This window comes from Pipistrellus hanaki, assembly GCF_964339955.1.
Source record: "Pipistrellus hanaki genome assembly, chromosome: 8".
In the NCBI taxonomy this organism is placed as follows: Eukaryota; Metazoa; Chordata; class Mammalia; order Chiroptera; family Vespertilionidae; genus Pipistrellus; species Pipistrellus hanaki.
The window spans coordinates 51,102,431-51,118,650 of record NC_140510.1 but is presented as its reverse complement, the minus strand read 5'-3'; the positions used below and the strand labels follow the sequence as shown (position 1 = coordinate 51,118,650).

General features: G+C 36.7%; 1 protein-coding gene across 8 annotated transcripts in view; it reads left to right on the top strand.

Moving 5' to 3' along the window:
• The window catches only part of ZNF385B (zinc finger protein 385B), a 342,481-nt gene that overhangs the window by 315,569 nt on the left and 10,692 nt on the right, over window positions 1–16,220 (top strand). For all 8 annotated transcript variants that reach the window (XM_084892614.1, XM_084892609.1, XM_084892607.1 and 5 more), the window contains one exon: window positions 5,192–5,354. In XM_084892614.1, the coding sequence (XP_084748740.1) occupies window positions 5,192–5,354 (163 nt within the window). The remainder of the gene's footprint in view (window positions 1–5,191; window positions 5,355–16,220) is intronic.

Here is a 16,220-nt window from a genome sequence, read left to right as displayed (position 1 = left end):
CATATCTATGCTAATAAAAGATAAATATGCAAATTGACCATACCTCTGCAACACCCACCAGCCAATCAGGAGTGAGTTTGCAAATTAACCCAACAAAGCTGTTGGATTAATTTGCATATGCATGCACGGAGTGAAGAATAAAGGCTCCACCCAAGTGAAGATTGAAGACTGAAGGCTGAAGGCTTGGCTCTGCTGCGGCCCAGGTCCCGGATGCCAGAGGAAAACCAGTGCCAGCAGCCAGGGAAAGGAAGGCCTATTGCACGAATCTTCATGCAATGGGCCTCTAGTATGTTATAAAGCCAATAATTATGACATGCCACAGCCAGAACTATAGCCTTGCAAGAATCAGAGGACACTATCCACACTGAATTATACATGTGAGTGCCCTCCACCCCCAGAGAGTTAACGTAATGTAGTAGTCCTGAACAAGCCATTAAAACCTGGAGTGTTTCACTTAGCTAGAAATTAGAAATTAGCAAATAAATTGTATCTTTTTAAGCTAAAAATCTCATAATGGTTATAATTTTTCCTAGACTTTGTTTCCCACAGGTCATAGTAGATGAAGATTGAATGGAGTGAATATCAAAGCCAGTAGAATGTCATTACTGATATTGCAGGCCTTATTTTAAGTATAAACAGAAAGACTTACCTGCAGGCTTTGGATTACGTAAGCCTTTCTTCTGAGTGCATTTAACAATGTAGCTTCATCTCTGAGAGAGTGTGGTCTTGTCAGTGCAAAAAGTATTTGAAAGAGCATTTTAATAGTTTAAAATAGTCTTATAGGAAAGCAAAGCTTCAAGTAATTATCTAGCTATTACTCAGTAATCTTTAGTTTGTTTCTTAATAGGTTTAACTATAGTATTTCAAATCCCATGCTTTTATCTCAAATAATTCTGAAAGCTTCAATAGAAATCATTTGTTCTTTTAATATATTATTATAGTTTGGAGGATAAAATCTGTGACATAAAGGCAACATCTTCATAACCATCCATACAAGGTGCCTACAAATAGAACTTCTTAAGAAATTTCAGACAGCTGCAGTATCATGTTTTTTTTTGTTTTATAGGAGATAATTTTCAAGGTAGCACAATGTGGCAGCTCTTCCCTGTTGTTCCTTTTATCTCTGTGCGCGTGTGACACAGAAAGGCGGATTGCTCAAGGAACATTGCATAGTTCACAGAACTTCACTTCCCAGCACCTTCTGATCCCTTTGCCTGACATACCTCCCCTGTCAACGCCGCCACTTCAGAGCTCTGTCCCGGAGCAGGACACAGCTCTCACGTCCCTTTTTCATAAAGTTTTGGTGACCCCCTGCGATCAGAAGAGATTTACCTCTCCTCCATCACCCATAAGCCTCTGCTGTTCTTTACCTCCCGTTTTACACTTCCACTCTCGGCTCCGGGTTCTGGTTATTTGTATGCAAGTCTTTTTTTACCAGTCATGCAAGTAGGGGGTCTTTGCTTTAAATCTTTCACAATGTCTAGCACAAGACAGGTGCTAAACAATTCTTTGTGGAATAAATAACCAGGTTTTCCCCTTGTTTGGTTAGCCTCTTTTTATGTCAGGTCATTTGACATCTGTTATAGTTGGCATTTCAGTGTATGGAGTTTTTCTGAAAATTAACTGGCCTCTGCTATTTCCCATATAACACTGCTTAACACATTGAAATTTGCCCCGGAAATAAAGAAGATGCCAATAGTTTTAGTGATGAATGTTTTTAAATTAAGGGAATAGTTCAAATTACTTTTTGAAATGCAAAACAAAAAAAAAAAGGTTTAATTGGTAAATAAATAGTTGAAGATTTTCTCCTGTGACATCTTCTTTCCCAGCCATTTTCTGAGTTTCTCTAAAAAGTGAACACATTCAACACATGTTTCAACAGCCTAGCCACTACTCTCAAGCACAATTAGAAATAACATAAAAGCTAGAAATAAGAGCACAGTGGATTTTAAAATTTCTCATTATATTTTTATTTTTAAACCAATACATTATCTTGTTATGTATCATTTTGTTTTCACCAATAGGGTCCCAAGAATTGTAGAGGATTTGGGAAAGTGAGTGGCTTTAGCAACAAAAATGGATATGAATGAAAGAAAAAACAAATCATTTCCTGTCAATGCTATTTCTCTGCCAGTGGGTAGTCAAGTGGCTACCAGAGAGACCTCTGAGAGGAGAAGCTAGATAGCAATGAATTCTTGCATGGAGGTCAGAATGGTGCTTTAGACAGCTCTCTAATTCTGGAAGGTCTTAGCAAGAGGGTTTTTTTGTTTTGTTTTGTTTTTTATCACTCTAGTTGGGAGCACAGTATCACTTTTGGTGTGGAGGCAGAAAACAAGCCATTAGTGCTAGACAAATATGTGTCTGCTGGTTAGTCGTTAAAGTGTGAAGTACAAGTCAGTTTGGTCAACCAGGTCTCCTAGAAGTGATGCAAGAGCCATTGCTTATTGAGCTTGATTGTGTTGCCTAGTTTATGGGTTTTTTTGGCTCTTATCCTTACTTCTTTCACTTCTCAGATAAGGAGATTCCTAGATAATTAAGTCATGTTAATCATGTTACTAATTAATGGTGTCTCCGTTTCACTTGAAGATTTGCCAAGGATTTAGAAGCTGTTGACACTGCCTCAGAGACAGTAGTGGGTATAGCAAAGTACTGCCACCAAGAATATCACAGGGGCATTGAAAGGATGCCTGATGTGAGTGAGTGGTGCCTGCCACTGTCTTTATTGCAGGAAATTTCCCAAACAATGACCAGTAGAAGCTAAGAATCCTTGTGGTACTTCTCTCCATGCGTACAACTCAAAAGGAAAGTGAATTATGGCTATGGACAGTTCTTCCCATCTTGGCAACCAGTGAGGTGTCATTTACCTGGATCTTTATCCCAAGTGCTAACTGATGCTGTTAACTTTCTGTACTGATGCCAGTTATGAGGAAATGACACTCTGCTTATCTTGTGCTAGGAGGTTTTATTTGGAGAACTATAGTTTCTTCAGCCAAAGGACACTAAAGTAAACATCTCACTATTTAGTATAGAGGACTAGGTCCCCTAATATCTGTAGAAATTATTAAATACCTAAAAAGTGGGAATTTTCTTAGCTACTCACCAGAAGGATCAGGCATACTATGTTATGATAGTACATTTCTCATGAATTAAGTAGATATTCCCTACTCATAGAAACTTCTATTAAAATATAATCTTTTACTAAGTGATTAAAAGTGTGCTTTGTATAGTTTTTCACTCCTTATAAAATTGTAATGCTACATCAGTGTGAGTATGTATATGTACAGTGTATAGGTATATAATTAAATAGCATGTAAGTATTTCAATCTGCAAAATGGCTTCTACACCCTACCTTTGTGAATTTTGATATGTCATTTAACTTTTCTATGCTGTTTTTTATTTGTAATGTACTGGCTAATAAACCTAACTTACAAAGTATTATAAGAATTAAATGAGTTAATACATGTAATACATTTACAACTATGTTTAGCAAAAGCTTAATAATATTCATTATTATTATAACTTCACATTGTCAATTTTTAAATGTTTATTTGTATATTTTCTTTGTCTATACCTAGCCACCTATATTAGCTGGATTTAACCATTCTTGGTTGATAATAAATAAGACTTAAATAATGTTATACTTTTCTTCTCCCTTGGGATTTTTACAGCTCAACAAAATACATAATGAGAAGACCCTAAGCAAACCAACAAAGAGCAATAATAAGTCAATGATGATCTAAAACAACACTTGTGAATAGATATTCAGAAAATTAGGGACTGTGTACAGTAAATACAAGGTCACTGACCTTGGGTAATTGGGGTTATACTAGTACACTAGAAAAATCACACACAAACACACACACACACACACACACACACACATATGTATATATATATGTGTGTGTGTATATATATATATATATACATATATATATATACATATATATATGTGTTGTTGAAACATAGAATTATAACCTGGCTCATTCTGTCTACTGTCAGTTCTACCTACCTACCTACACACACACACATACACACACACACACACACATGCACACACATGCACACATCACTTATATGCTGCTTGCTGAGGAAAATGAATAAAAGCATTGGTATAGTAATCTTCAAACACATAAAGTTATATAAGGAGAACTGATGTAAAAGAGTTATTACTTTAGAAATTCTCTTACCAAAACTAATTTTATATGATAGTTTAGTATCCATTTCATTTTTATAAGTAAGCTAATATGCCATATAATGGATGTTTAATTTTTTTTTCACCAAATAGGTATTTATATTTTCAGGGTCTATTCAAAATGAAATCAAAGTGAATATACATATTCTTTTATTAGTATCTACATTAGTACTTGATGCCAAAAAATAAAATCCTTGTTCTTTCATCAGAGAGGAATTTTCCAAATGTCAATAAATAGACTAAATGTTTTCTTGGTTTGCTGTAATTTGTTTTTGTCTTTTTAAGGTTTTTAGTAAGTCACTTGTCTTTATCTCTTTTCTTCCTTTTGATCCAATATTGAAGTCACGGTTCTACCCATGCTTCATGTACATGTGACTGTAACAATAATGGCTTTGACTTCCAAATCATATCAGAAATCAGAAACATGGACTGTCCCTACCCCTCTGTGGCTTATATCACCTATTTCAGAACTTAAATCATCAAAATGTTATATGAAGCACATATAGGTGGCTCCAAAATGCAGTGCCATCTTTACTCACTAGTAAGTTGCTTAGTTAAATCAATTGCTCTCAGAGCACAGTCCAGAAGGAAGCAGATTCAGGGCAGACGGGTTTTTAGTTGAAGGAGGAAACAAAATGAAATGGTTGTGGAAGAATATGCATGGGTAGGAAACTCAAAGCACCTTGCTACCAGCCAATGTTTGAAAAGTAATCCCATCAGATGGTGTAGAAGGCACTGCTAACAAAGCTTACCTTTGTCACAATTTTATCCTGTTGTTCTCTGGTTCTCAAAGACTCAGGTCTTCTGTGTTAAAGAGAAGGTTTTGGTGTGCAAAAACCCCTTAGATACTGTTCTACCACTTCATTAAATGCCAAAACAGAGAGTTCTGAGTGGTAAATGTCCATGTTGCATATGATTGAATGTATATTTTCCTGCATGATCATCCATTGTGGTGTTTGTAAGTAGCCAAAAATGAGCCTGATTTGTTCTCCTTTGTAGAGCCAGGCCGAGGCCCACTACAAAGGAAGTAAACATGCCAAGAAGGTCAAAGCACTAGAGGCAACGAAAACTAAACCCAAAATGGTTTCTTCCAAGGACAGCGCAAAGGCTAACCCCAGCTGCTCCATCACTCCACTCACAGGCAACAGCTCTGACAAATCAGGTCAATGACACTTTTTGTTCTTTACATTCTTTGTGTTCCTCCTGGTCCCTTGCCCCACCCCCATTGTCCTCTACTCAGCTGCTGCATGTTTTCTCCATGATTTGTTTTTATAATATTAATATGTTTCCTTCACAGGAGGTTATGTGTTTGCATGGAATCTAAGCATTTGATATGTTACCATTCCATGTTGTTAAATATATACATTTAAGTACATATGTGTGTGTAAATATGTATATATATATATGTGTGTGTATATGTATATATGGGCTGCTTGGTTACAGTGTGTTTAGACAAAAGTCAAGAAGTGGACCTAAAATACTGACTTTATGATTCCTTTCTATTCATTTTATGTTTGATTTTTGCTCTAGATTTTGTCAGTGAAGGAATTTTTAAATTTATCTATGAATAGATGTTTTTGTATTCTTTGACCACAATAAAGGGGAATAGAGGAGCAAAATGGTGAAGTTTTCTGAGAGAGTGGCATTACTAAATGGATCTGAAAACGTGCTCAATAATAAAAGAGTTTGATTTTTGAAGATCTTTGTAGAGTTCCCCCTCAGAGTTACAAATGAACTGTAGGAGTTTAAGGGAACTCTGTACAAAGTAGTGAATTAACTAATAGACAAGTGTTGGTACTTGGAAATGGGCCACTAGTAGAAGTACCTTTTACGAAGAGTCCATATTTCACAGTTCCAGTGAATCAGCAGTTTTTCTGAGTCAGTTCAAAATAAATGATTCAGAGAGAAGAGGAAAAATTCATTTTGCTAGCATGTACACCATGAAATTAGATGTTTAATAGACTTTCACACACTCACATCTGCCCTCAACGCCCAAGAAGGATGAGTCATCTTGGTGGCTAGTTGAGGACCACTGTCTATTAAAGGAGACAAAAATAATCTATCCCTTTCTCAGTTTGCCCATCCAGAAATCTCTGTGTTGTTATTCACACACACACACACACACACACACACACACACACACACCCTCACACACACACACACTTCTCTTCTGCTCTTCACATCACTGTAGGTTTTGAGGAAGAGATTCCAGAATGCTTTCCTGGGGCTGCCTAAGGCCATTGGAGAACAGTTCCATTATTGTAAGAGGAAAGTTTAGAAAAGCCCCATTAGCTAAAGAGACTATGTAGGAAAAGACTATTGTTAGTTAGGTCCCATAAATACTGATTCCTGAACTCTGCAGCCTAGGAGGAAGCTACCACAAATTTGGTAATAAAGATTTTTTTGTTCTTTATGTCATAGAATCACTCAATTGTGTTATCTAATGAATAGGTAATACATAGTGGATTAGTTATCACACTTTTTTAAAGAACAGAGCATCTATACAGTCTAATTAATTTTAACCCAGATCGATCAGGTATTAAGGTCAAATATTATCTCCAGTTTACAAAGCAGCAAACTGAGGCCAGGTCCCTGCTGCAGCAGTTATTTGTTGGAGGTTACCCAGGATTTGGAAGAACGCGATTCATCATCTCTGGACTTCCTATACTTTTACAGGATATTGTTGCTTCTATGAAACAATACTCTGTCAAAGATTGTATTATCATACTTGGATTATACACTCGATTAGGGGGGAAAAATGTATCATTCAAGGCAGTTAAGTAAGAATAGCTGTCCTGTTCACGTTTTAGAAGTTGGCGTAGAATTAGATGTAAAATCCAAAGAAATGGCTTTTATGGTCTCCTAGGATCTATCCCAACTTTTAATGGCACATTAATGGGAGTTCAAAGCATAGTAGGAAGGAGGAGAAATGTGCTTTGGGAGAATTGGGGTCAAAACACAGCAAGCATTAGGCAGCTTTAGGAAGATGGTGAGAACATATTGGCCAGACACTTTACCCAAATTTCTCCCTGGAGTTCAAGTGCCATAATGCCATATGACAATACACCTCCCTGTGATAATATGTCCCATACATCAAGTTGAATGTTCTTTTGTGACAGCATTTAACCACTCATAACAGGTTCAAAAAAAAGAGCCTTTGAAAAACCTTATTTTTAAAAAATAATAAAATATTGTGATAATCAACCTAATGATAAAAATATTTTGATAGTGAACCTAATGGTCCATATGTCTAGTCTTTAGCAATAGATATCAATTAAATATCAAGATTGGGAAAATACATTTCTAGTTCTCCAAAGCATGGAAAGCTATTTAGAGCTAAATAGCCTTTAATCAGTTGCTGTCTAAATAGATGAATGCCAATGGAATGATTTAAAATGCTACAGATATTTTTATAAATGCAATTAAGAACAAAGATGATGGAACCAGTATGTTCTGCTTGAAATATAACAGTAGGAACACCTTAAATTTATTCAGTTTATAAGATTCAGTCACATATAAGTTTTCATATGACCCTGTCAACAACCTGTAATTGGTAGGGATGAAATTAGTATTCATCTTTCATTGATTCATACGACTAAGTTCATATCCATTTACTCCCTCAATAAATAAATATATATTACTGTACTATGGAGTATAGTACATCTGTATATTTTGCCAAATGTACTAATTTCTTTCTGTTCACTGTTGCAGTGAACAGAAAGAAATTTTCTTGCCCTAAAAGAATTTCTAACCTAGCATGTGTGTTTTTTATTGTGTTGGATATTTGGACTACAAAGAAAAATAATAGTTACCACCTTGAGCTGCTACCAACGTAATAATAAAGAGCCTGGGGTCTTGGAAGGGTTAAATGGCCTGTGTGAGGTCCACAACTCATATCCCAGGTGAATTAGAGCAGGAACTAAGGGCTCCTTGCCCCTTGCTTATTCTGTTATTCCCATTACTTCTAAATTTCTCTCTGACTTGGGGGAGAAAATACAAGTATCCCAATGGGCAAAGTCAGATCACTAAACCACTTTTTAAAGAATTAATGGCAAGGGCCATATGTTACTTTTAAATTGCTTGCTGACTGTTTATATTTTTTAGTTGGAGCCGTGGCATTGAAAGGGCCATTAAGGCATTGCTTTATTGATAATCTTTCATTTCTATGCAGTTTGTTGTTTGTAGCATTTAACCATAATAGAGCAAAGCTTTAGAACTTACAGGTCTTTTCAAGGGCACATTTGAATGAAAACACTCATTTCAGGTAAATGACAAATGCCCTCAAAGCTCCAGCTTGACAACTGTAGGCTTTATGTATCTAAGCCAAATACACTGACTGAAATAGAGGTCAACATTGGGAAGGGCATCGCCAATATGGCAGGAGCCTTGAACAGCCTCCTAGGGTGTCCAGTTGAGTTGTTCTGAACACTATCCAAATTTTCAGTAACATTTGGCATCATTCCATCTGAAATATTTCCATTGGGGACATGGAGATTATTTTATTTATCCCATACCCATGACCATACTATGCAGACTATGAGATGACCATGTCAGAAAAGTCATAAGAAGGAAGAAAGATAGGATAGCTCAAAACAGCTCCTTTCAGTTTTCAGTATGTTTGTTGTCCTTCTGCATGGTGACAATCTCTTGGGTGTGAACCCAGAGCAGTTATCAACCAATAGATCCATGTGATTTGCCTGGAAGGGCTGCAGTTCAGCTTTTTATGACCACCCTGTTGCCTTATGAAAGAACATTTTCAATTTTGTCCAAGAGTTTTTCTGCCAAGGATACAAATACAGACCCTCGCCTAGTCATTTTTATGGGTCCCCCTGTGTGTTTCACAGTTTTTATGTGTTGTTACAAATGGGGCCAGGTTTTCCAAATGACAACTTCTCATTTCCGCCGACTGCCGTGGGACTCCATCGATTAGCTAGCAAGGTCTTCGTAACTGCCTCTTTCCCCCTTTCTGTTTCCAGCAACAGGACCTTGTGATATTGAGTAGGAAAAAATGATAGTTTTCTGCTTTGGCAGCGTCTGTCATTTATAGATGAGCACCGTCATAAATTTGGCATACATCTATCCAAATCCAGGAGGCTGAGATTTAGTATCCCTCATAAAATAATAGATTAACTATATTTATGACAAACATCTTAAGTATGACTTCTGGGGTACAATCAAGTAGAACATAAATTGAGTCCCATCTGTCTAAGGAGAACAGACCATTATATTAGGGCTCATGTTTTCATGAAATGTGCATATATCATTAAGACTTTCAAAGTCAATTTGAAAAATGAAGCTGCCTCCGTCTTTGCCTGTGCACCTTGAATTTGACACAGCAACCTGCCAGGCAAGGCTAAAGACACTCAGGTAGTTAAGAGTGTGTCATGATCTGAAAACTAACTTCTGAAACTTTTAAGCATTTTCTTTTCTTCTCTTCCATGTAATGCTGAGCGTTTATTGTTAGGTTCTCCACATCTGAAAGAAATACCCACTGTTGCTCTAAAAAAGTAAACCAAAAATTAAGACTGACTTATGATTTACTGAGGATCTATTAACTTATTGTGTACTAGGAATATGTTATAAAACATTCTAAAAAAGCAAATCTTGGATACCTCCTCAAAAACTTTTTTGCATGTAAATTATACTGAAATATAAACAGACTTTGTATGCACATTGAATGATTTCATAAATGCACAACCGTAGGTGACCTTGAAATTTTAGCAAAGGTCATTACTTACATTTTTATGAAATTTCACTTTTTTGATTCAGGAAGAATTCTCTTAAAATTACATATTTTTCTGAAATGGTGGATGATCAAATAGAACTAACTACTCAATCAGTATTTGTAGATTCTTTGTGCAAGGGCACTGATATTAGGCACTTTAGAAGATTCTGGGCCTGATTTTGATTATGCTTAGAGGCTAGTGTCATACAAATATAGCTTTATAATATAAAGCTTAAAGTGTTTTTTATAGAAAAATTTCTATAGTATTTTCATCTTTTCTGACTTGTTTCTCTGAAAATCAGGTTTACTGTTATAGACATCGGGCATAGTATTATGCAGTACTGGTTTGGTGCTGCCATTTCTATCAACAGCACTATCCAATTAAACATTCTGAGGTGATTAAAAAAAAAAAGTCTGTTATCTGTGTTGTCCAACATGAGTGCCATTTGCCATACATAACTATTCAGCACAGAAAGTGTGGCTTGTGCTACAGAGGAGCTGAATATTTAATTTTAAGTAGCCACTCCTGGCTATGGCATTGGCCAGCAAGCACATCTATAGACTGTGGTACTCTGCTCTTTTGACTAGCTATGACTCCAGAGAAGGCGTTGAATTTTTGAGCTTCTCTTTCTTCATCTGCAAAGTACAAATAATGCCCTCACAGCAGTGTTGGATGGAGCAAATGAAATAATCATGAAAAAGCTTTGCAAATGCGAAACCTGATAAATATTCCTATGATTGATGTAATTAGTTTCTTGGATTTTTTTTTTTTTTCCTCCTGTGGTATCTTATTTCAGCTGTCCCTTTTGGCTGCAATCAGTGAGAGGTGGTCGGCTATCATCTTCCATTATGCTGCACCTAATAGAGCATATTCTAGAAAAACAGACCCAACCTTATTAGGCTTATATGCAAAATATAATCTTAACAGCAGTACTAGTAATAATTAATGGGTAACTGAATGATCATTATGTGCCTGATACTAATGTGCTAACTGTTTTACATATACTATCTTATTTAATGACCATAACAATCCTCCGGTGAATGCTAGAAAGTGAAACTTAGAGAGGGAAAATACTGGCTCAGAGTCATTCACATAGGAAGTAGTCATTCACATAGGCAGTCTCCTTCAGATTCACTACCAGGATATGTTACCTTTGGATGAAGGTCCATGGACTTTACTGCAAATGCTTTTTGAAGGCTGTTTGAGATTACTTTTCACTAGATAATACTGCTGGAAGTCTCAAACCTCAGAAAGTGTTATCCCTTTCCATGTACCCTATTTTACAACTAGTTATGTTTTGTTGTTTGTTTTTTTTTTAAGTTTTCAGTGGCTTTGAATAGGGATATATTAATTAACCAGGGTATGATTCTTGAGTGTTATTTACCTACTTTGCATGTATAGCATAGTAAAAAGAACATGAGCTTGAGTTCAGATTAGCTCCACCTCTCACTGACCATATAACCTTGACCAAGTCATGTTCACTGACCTTCTATTTCCCCATCTATAAAATGGGAGGACTAATACTTAACTCCCCAGTTTGCTGTCAAGATTAATGAACTAATAAATGTGCCTGGATCCATGCCTGCCACTGAACAGACACTCAATAAATGGGAACCATAAAAGCAACCATTTGTTCAAAGGAATTCCCAGGCCCTGTCCTTATCTTGACTCTAGGATCATTTCATGCCATCCTGCCATGCAACAGTGATCTGCAGTTACATTCTTCTTTATGTGCTTCCTTTATTGTCTCAGAGTAATTACTACACTTGTGTTTTCATTCCAGGACATTAAGGCTCGATGAGCCTGGCTTTCCCAGTGGGACATTTAAAGATGTAGAAGGACCTTCATGGTCTTCCTCACATTTCTGTATAATGGACGAAATGTCTTTTTACTCCTTCTTAATGTATTTCACCCATTATGTTCCCTACAGCTCCTGGTACTTCATCCTGTACACAGCAGTCATATGGTTAGCTTATATTAAGTGAATATCATTCAGTGGAATTGAATGGGGGAGACTCAGGTGCTCCCCTCTCTATGGACAGGGCAAAATGTCATGGGTTAGCTCTTTTTTTTTTGTATTCAATAAGATAGATGCCCCATCTCATAGATTGATGATAAGCTCTATATATGTATAGCTATAGTCATAGAAGAAGGAACAAATTAGCACATCTCCATTTGTTGAAGGAGAAAACTGAGTCCTTCATGTAGAGAAGTGGGCCTCCTGAAGCCAGGGTTGGCTACTGAGATCAAGGGAGCAGGAGCAGGGGAGAGGTTGTAAACCGAATAAGAAACATACCCCTGCCTGACAAGTTCCTGCTAGCATTTATGTAAGAAAAATAGGAGAAAATGGTCATTCCATACATTGTATTCCTAGCTTCTTGCAAAATTTTTTCTTGGTATACAATTCTTTTTTTGTACACTGTTAATTATTTAACCTCTATAAAAATGTGCTTTATTTTCTTTCAAATATGAAATGACATAAGTACTAGAAATTCTTGTCACAGTAGATTATTTTGTCCCTCGATCCCCAATATTTGAACTTCTGTCAGAGTTTTATGATGATTTTTGCCAATTTAACCAGCAAAATTCATATCTAAGTTAAAATAATTTGTCTTCCCACTTGGCCAGTATGGCTTAGTGGTTGAGTGTTGACCCATGAACCAGGAGGTCACAATTATATTCCAGTTCAGGGCACATGCCTGTGTTGCCGGCTTGATCGCTAGTAGAGGGCATGCTGGAAGCAGACGATCAATGATTTTCTTTCATTATTGATGTTTCTATCTCCCTCTCCCTCTCCCTTCCTCTCTCTGAAATCAATTTAAAAAAAAAAAATTTGTCTTTCCTAGCACAATATCTTAGTTTAGTTCTTATTTCTCTATTAACAAATATTCTTACTCAATCTGAAAACTAGTGTACCTCATTTTGAGTTTAGGAAAAGTTACTGCCGTGGTTCTTTTTTTATTATTATTATTTTATTTTTAAATATATTTTATTGATTTTGTATAGAGAGGAAGGGAGAGAAATAGAGAGTTAGAAACATCAATGAGAGAGAGTCATCGATCAGCTGCCTCTTGTACATCCCCTAATGGGGAGTCATTGATCAGCTGCCTCTTGCACACCCGCTACTGGGGATATGCCCGCAACCAAGGTACATGCTCTTGACCGGAATCAAACCCGGGATCTGTCAGTCCCCAAGCCGACTCTCTATCCATTGAGCCAAACCGGTTTTGGCGCGCTGTGGTTCTTGTTCTGGCCTTAAAAAGGGTTCAGCAATCTGGAGAAAGACTGTGTGTAATTTTAGTAAGAGTCCAGAGATGAAAGATAATTTTGAAAAGCATTGGGGGTCAGAGGAGCATAGCTAAAGGATCTAAGTTTTCCTTGTCTCAGGACCTCTTACACAAATTGTCCTAAGGCAACGTGGAGATATAATATATACTTCAAAGGGTAGGATTTCATATAGAAGAATTGTCAGATTATGGAATAGTCTACAGCTGTTGGGTGTTTAGTCAGTAAGAGGCAATAACACATAGATTAAAATGCCTTGAGCTATTTGGCAGTAAACAATCATCCTTTTCAGGTTTGGGGAAATGCCTTTAGCCATTCCCAAAAGGTGATAACATATGTGACTCAGCCCTTGTTGAGACCCAAGTTCCATCAACATTTCAATGAAACTCTTGCAATTATGATATGCTGGAATTGGTTTCCCTGGCAAGTTACTTATTTAATTCTTTTCAACCAGAATTTTACCCAATCCTTTGACTCATCCATAAGACATGATTAACACTTAGCAAAAGTTTTTTAGAGTACTTTGAAAAATCTTGAGTAGATGTTCTGTTTATATTAAAGCATTCCAAATTGAGAAAACCCTTTTAGAAAACCATGCCCTCGGATAAATCAAGAAACCCCCCAAAAAAATGTTTCATTTGACCAATTAATTAATAACAAGGAAATAATCCTAATGCAAAGCAAAAAAATAAATAAATAAAATGTTATGAATGAAGATGTCCATTATAGCATTATTTATGTTAATTAAAACTGTAAACAAGATGATCAGTATGAGGAAAATTAAAGTTCTTCTACCCAGTGGAATATTATGCAGCTTCACAGTAAATAAAATAACATGAAAAATGCATGTTATACATTAAATCAAAAAATTTCAAATTACATCAAATTGAAAGTTTAAAATGGTTTACTCATGTGTGTATTCACATATATTTATTGAGCCCCATGGAATATCCAGCATCGTGCTAGGACTGGGTATATGACAGTGAGTCAGGCAGACTTGGGCCTTGCCCACATGAAAGCATGTCTAGATGGGTAGAAACTGAACAGGTGATGACAAGCTTGATGCATGAAAATAAAGGCATGCTGACCTTGTCTGGGAAGGGAGGGAAGGCCTAAGCAGAGGATGTAAGCATCTATTCCTGGTAGGTGAGAAGGTAACTATACAAACAGCGAGCCTGGCTTGGGGGTGGGGGTGAGGAGGGTAAGAATCCTCTCATCTAAGGGACTAGTACTCCACAGGAGTTGACATATGAAAGGCTATCCTGTTTAAGTAACTTGCGGACATGGAAGGAAAATTAGGATATGTAGAATGTGGTTAAAATGGTGGCTAAGGACAGAAATGAAGGCAGAATGAAATGACAGTAAATATGGAGGTTCTTAACCTCTTTTTATGGCCAACTAGTGAATCCTAGTTCCAGAATAAATGTTTTTAAATCCATAAAATAAAACTTGTAGTTTTACAAAGAAAAACAATTGCATTGAAATGTAGTTTTCAATTTTTTTGTTATGATATAATGACACAGTGATTAATACAATGCACTTGTTAACATACAGCAGTAGGTCTAATATCTATCATAATTTTGAAGGGTTGATGAGCATAAATAGTATTTCAAGCTTCCTGTGACCATTATAATATCCAATAAAAATATCTGATTTATCTTGGTGACAAGGTTATAGGTACTGCTATAGCAGCTATAATTTGTTGCCTTCACTTATAATTGAAAGAAATACTACATTTCAGTTGTGTGAACATAAAGATACATTTTTCATTCAAGTTCATGGATCCTATGAACTCATTGGCCCCTTAGGAGTCCACAGACCCAGGTTAAAAACTTCTGTTCAGTATAATAGGAATATGGTTGTCATTTTTCTCCCCTATTCTCCACAGGGCATTTGCAAGATAACTTCTCCTGATGATTTGATGAGGTTTATGTATCTTGGGCCACAGATAGGATGGGAAACAACTTCTTAGTCTTTTGCTTTGTATTATAATTGGGGTGTTCACAATCTGTAATGCAACGTCCTATATCTTCCTTGCTCAGTTCTCTTATGGTCACAGTTATAAGTCCCCATGTTGCAAAATTCCTAAGGGACTTAGCATGATGAGAAATCCCAGACAAACTCTTTTGGGGACGTAGGCCTCTTAAGTTAATATCACTTTCTATAGCCAGCAAACTTTATCCTGCATCCCGTAGGTCTTCAGTATGCAGCTGGCTTTGACAACTTGGTAGTAAGTCAGCAGACTGAGTCTAGGCACCAATGCTAGATTTAAAATGTAAAAATATAGCTAGCTTTTAGCAATATATTTTTAAAGGATTGGTAGCTTTCTGTTGCCTGGAAAGTCCAGCCCCTGAATATCTGCACAGCCCGTTAGGTCCAGAAAGAGCAAGGGCTGACCCCTATCTCCCTCAAACAGCCTGAGGCAATAAGCTTGTTTGCTGACCGTAAATTTTTTATATTTTCTGTATTAAACAGTTACATTTTTTTAGGTGAAAAAAAACTCAGTTTCCTCATTAGCTCTCAGACTGACCTTCCCATTGTCAGTGTGCATTTCCCCCTCCCTGAAGTATCAAAGCCGAACCCTCAACTCTTCATCTAGAGAGGAAGGAGGTGGGAGGAGCAGAATTCAAACATTTTCCTTGTACCTTGAGAGCCTATGATTCCTTTGTAAAGGGCCATTCAGTTATAAGAAAAAGAACCTGCTCCTCATTCAACCTAGAAAATTCATTTTTAATCTTATTTCTGGGTTCTGAATCATTACTGGACCTATTCCCTGAGGGACTTGATTTGAGTGGCATGAGTTAGTTATTCTGTTTTCCATAATAAAGCTGCCTCCGAAATAACTGTTTCACATCTCTTGGTGACAAATCGGAAAGGGGGCAATTTTTCACCCTGAAGAAGTTGAAATGTGACTTTTCTATTGTACGAGTCAAATGGCTGGAAAACTACACAAAATAGGAGAAAGCTGTTCATTAGATTCAAACACTAGCAAATAAGCCCTCTTTTGTGCTCCCTTA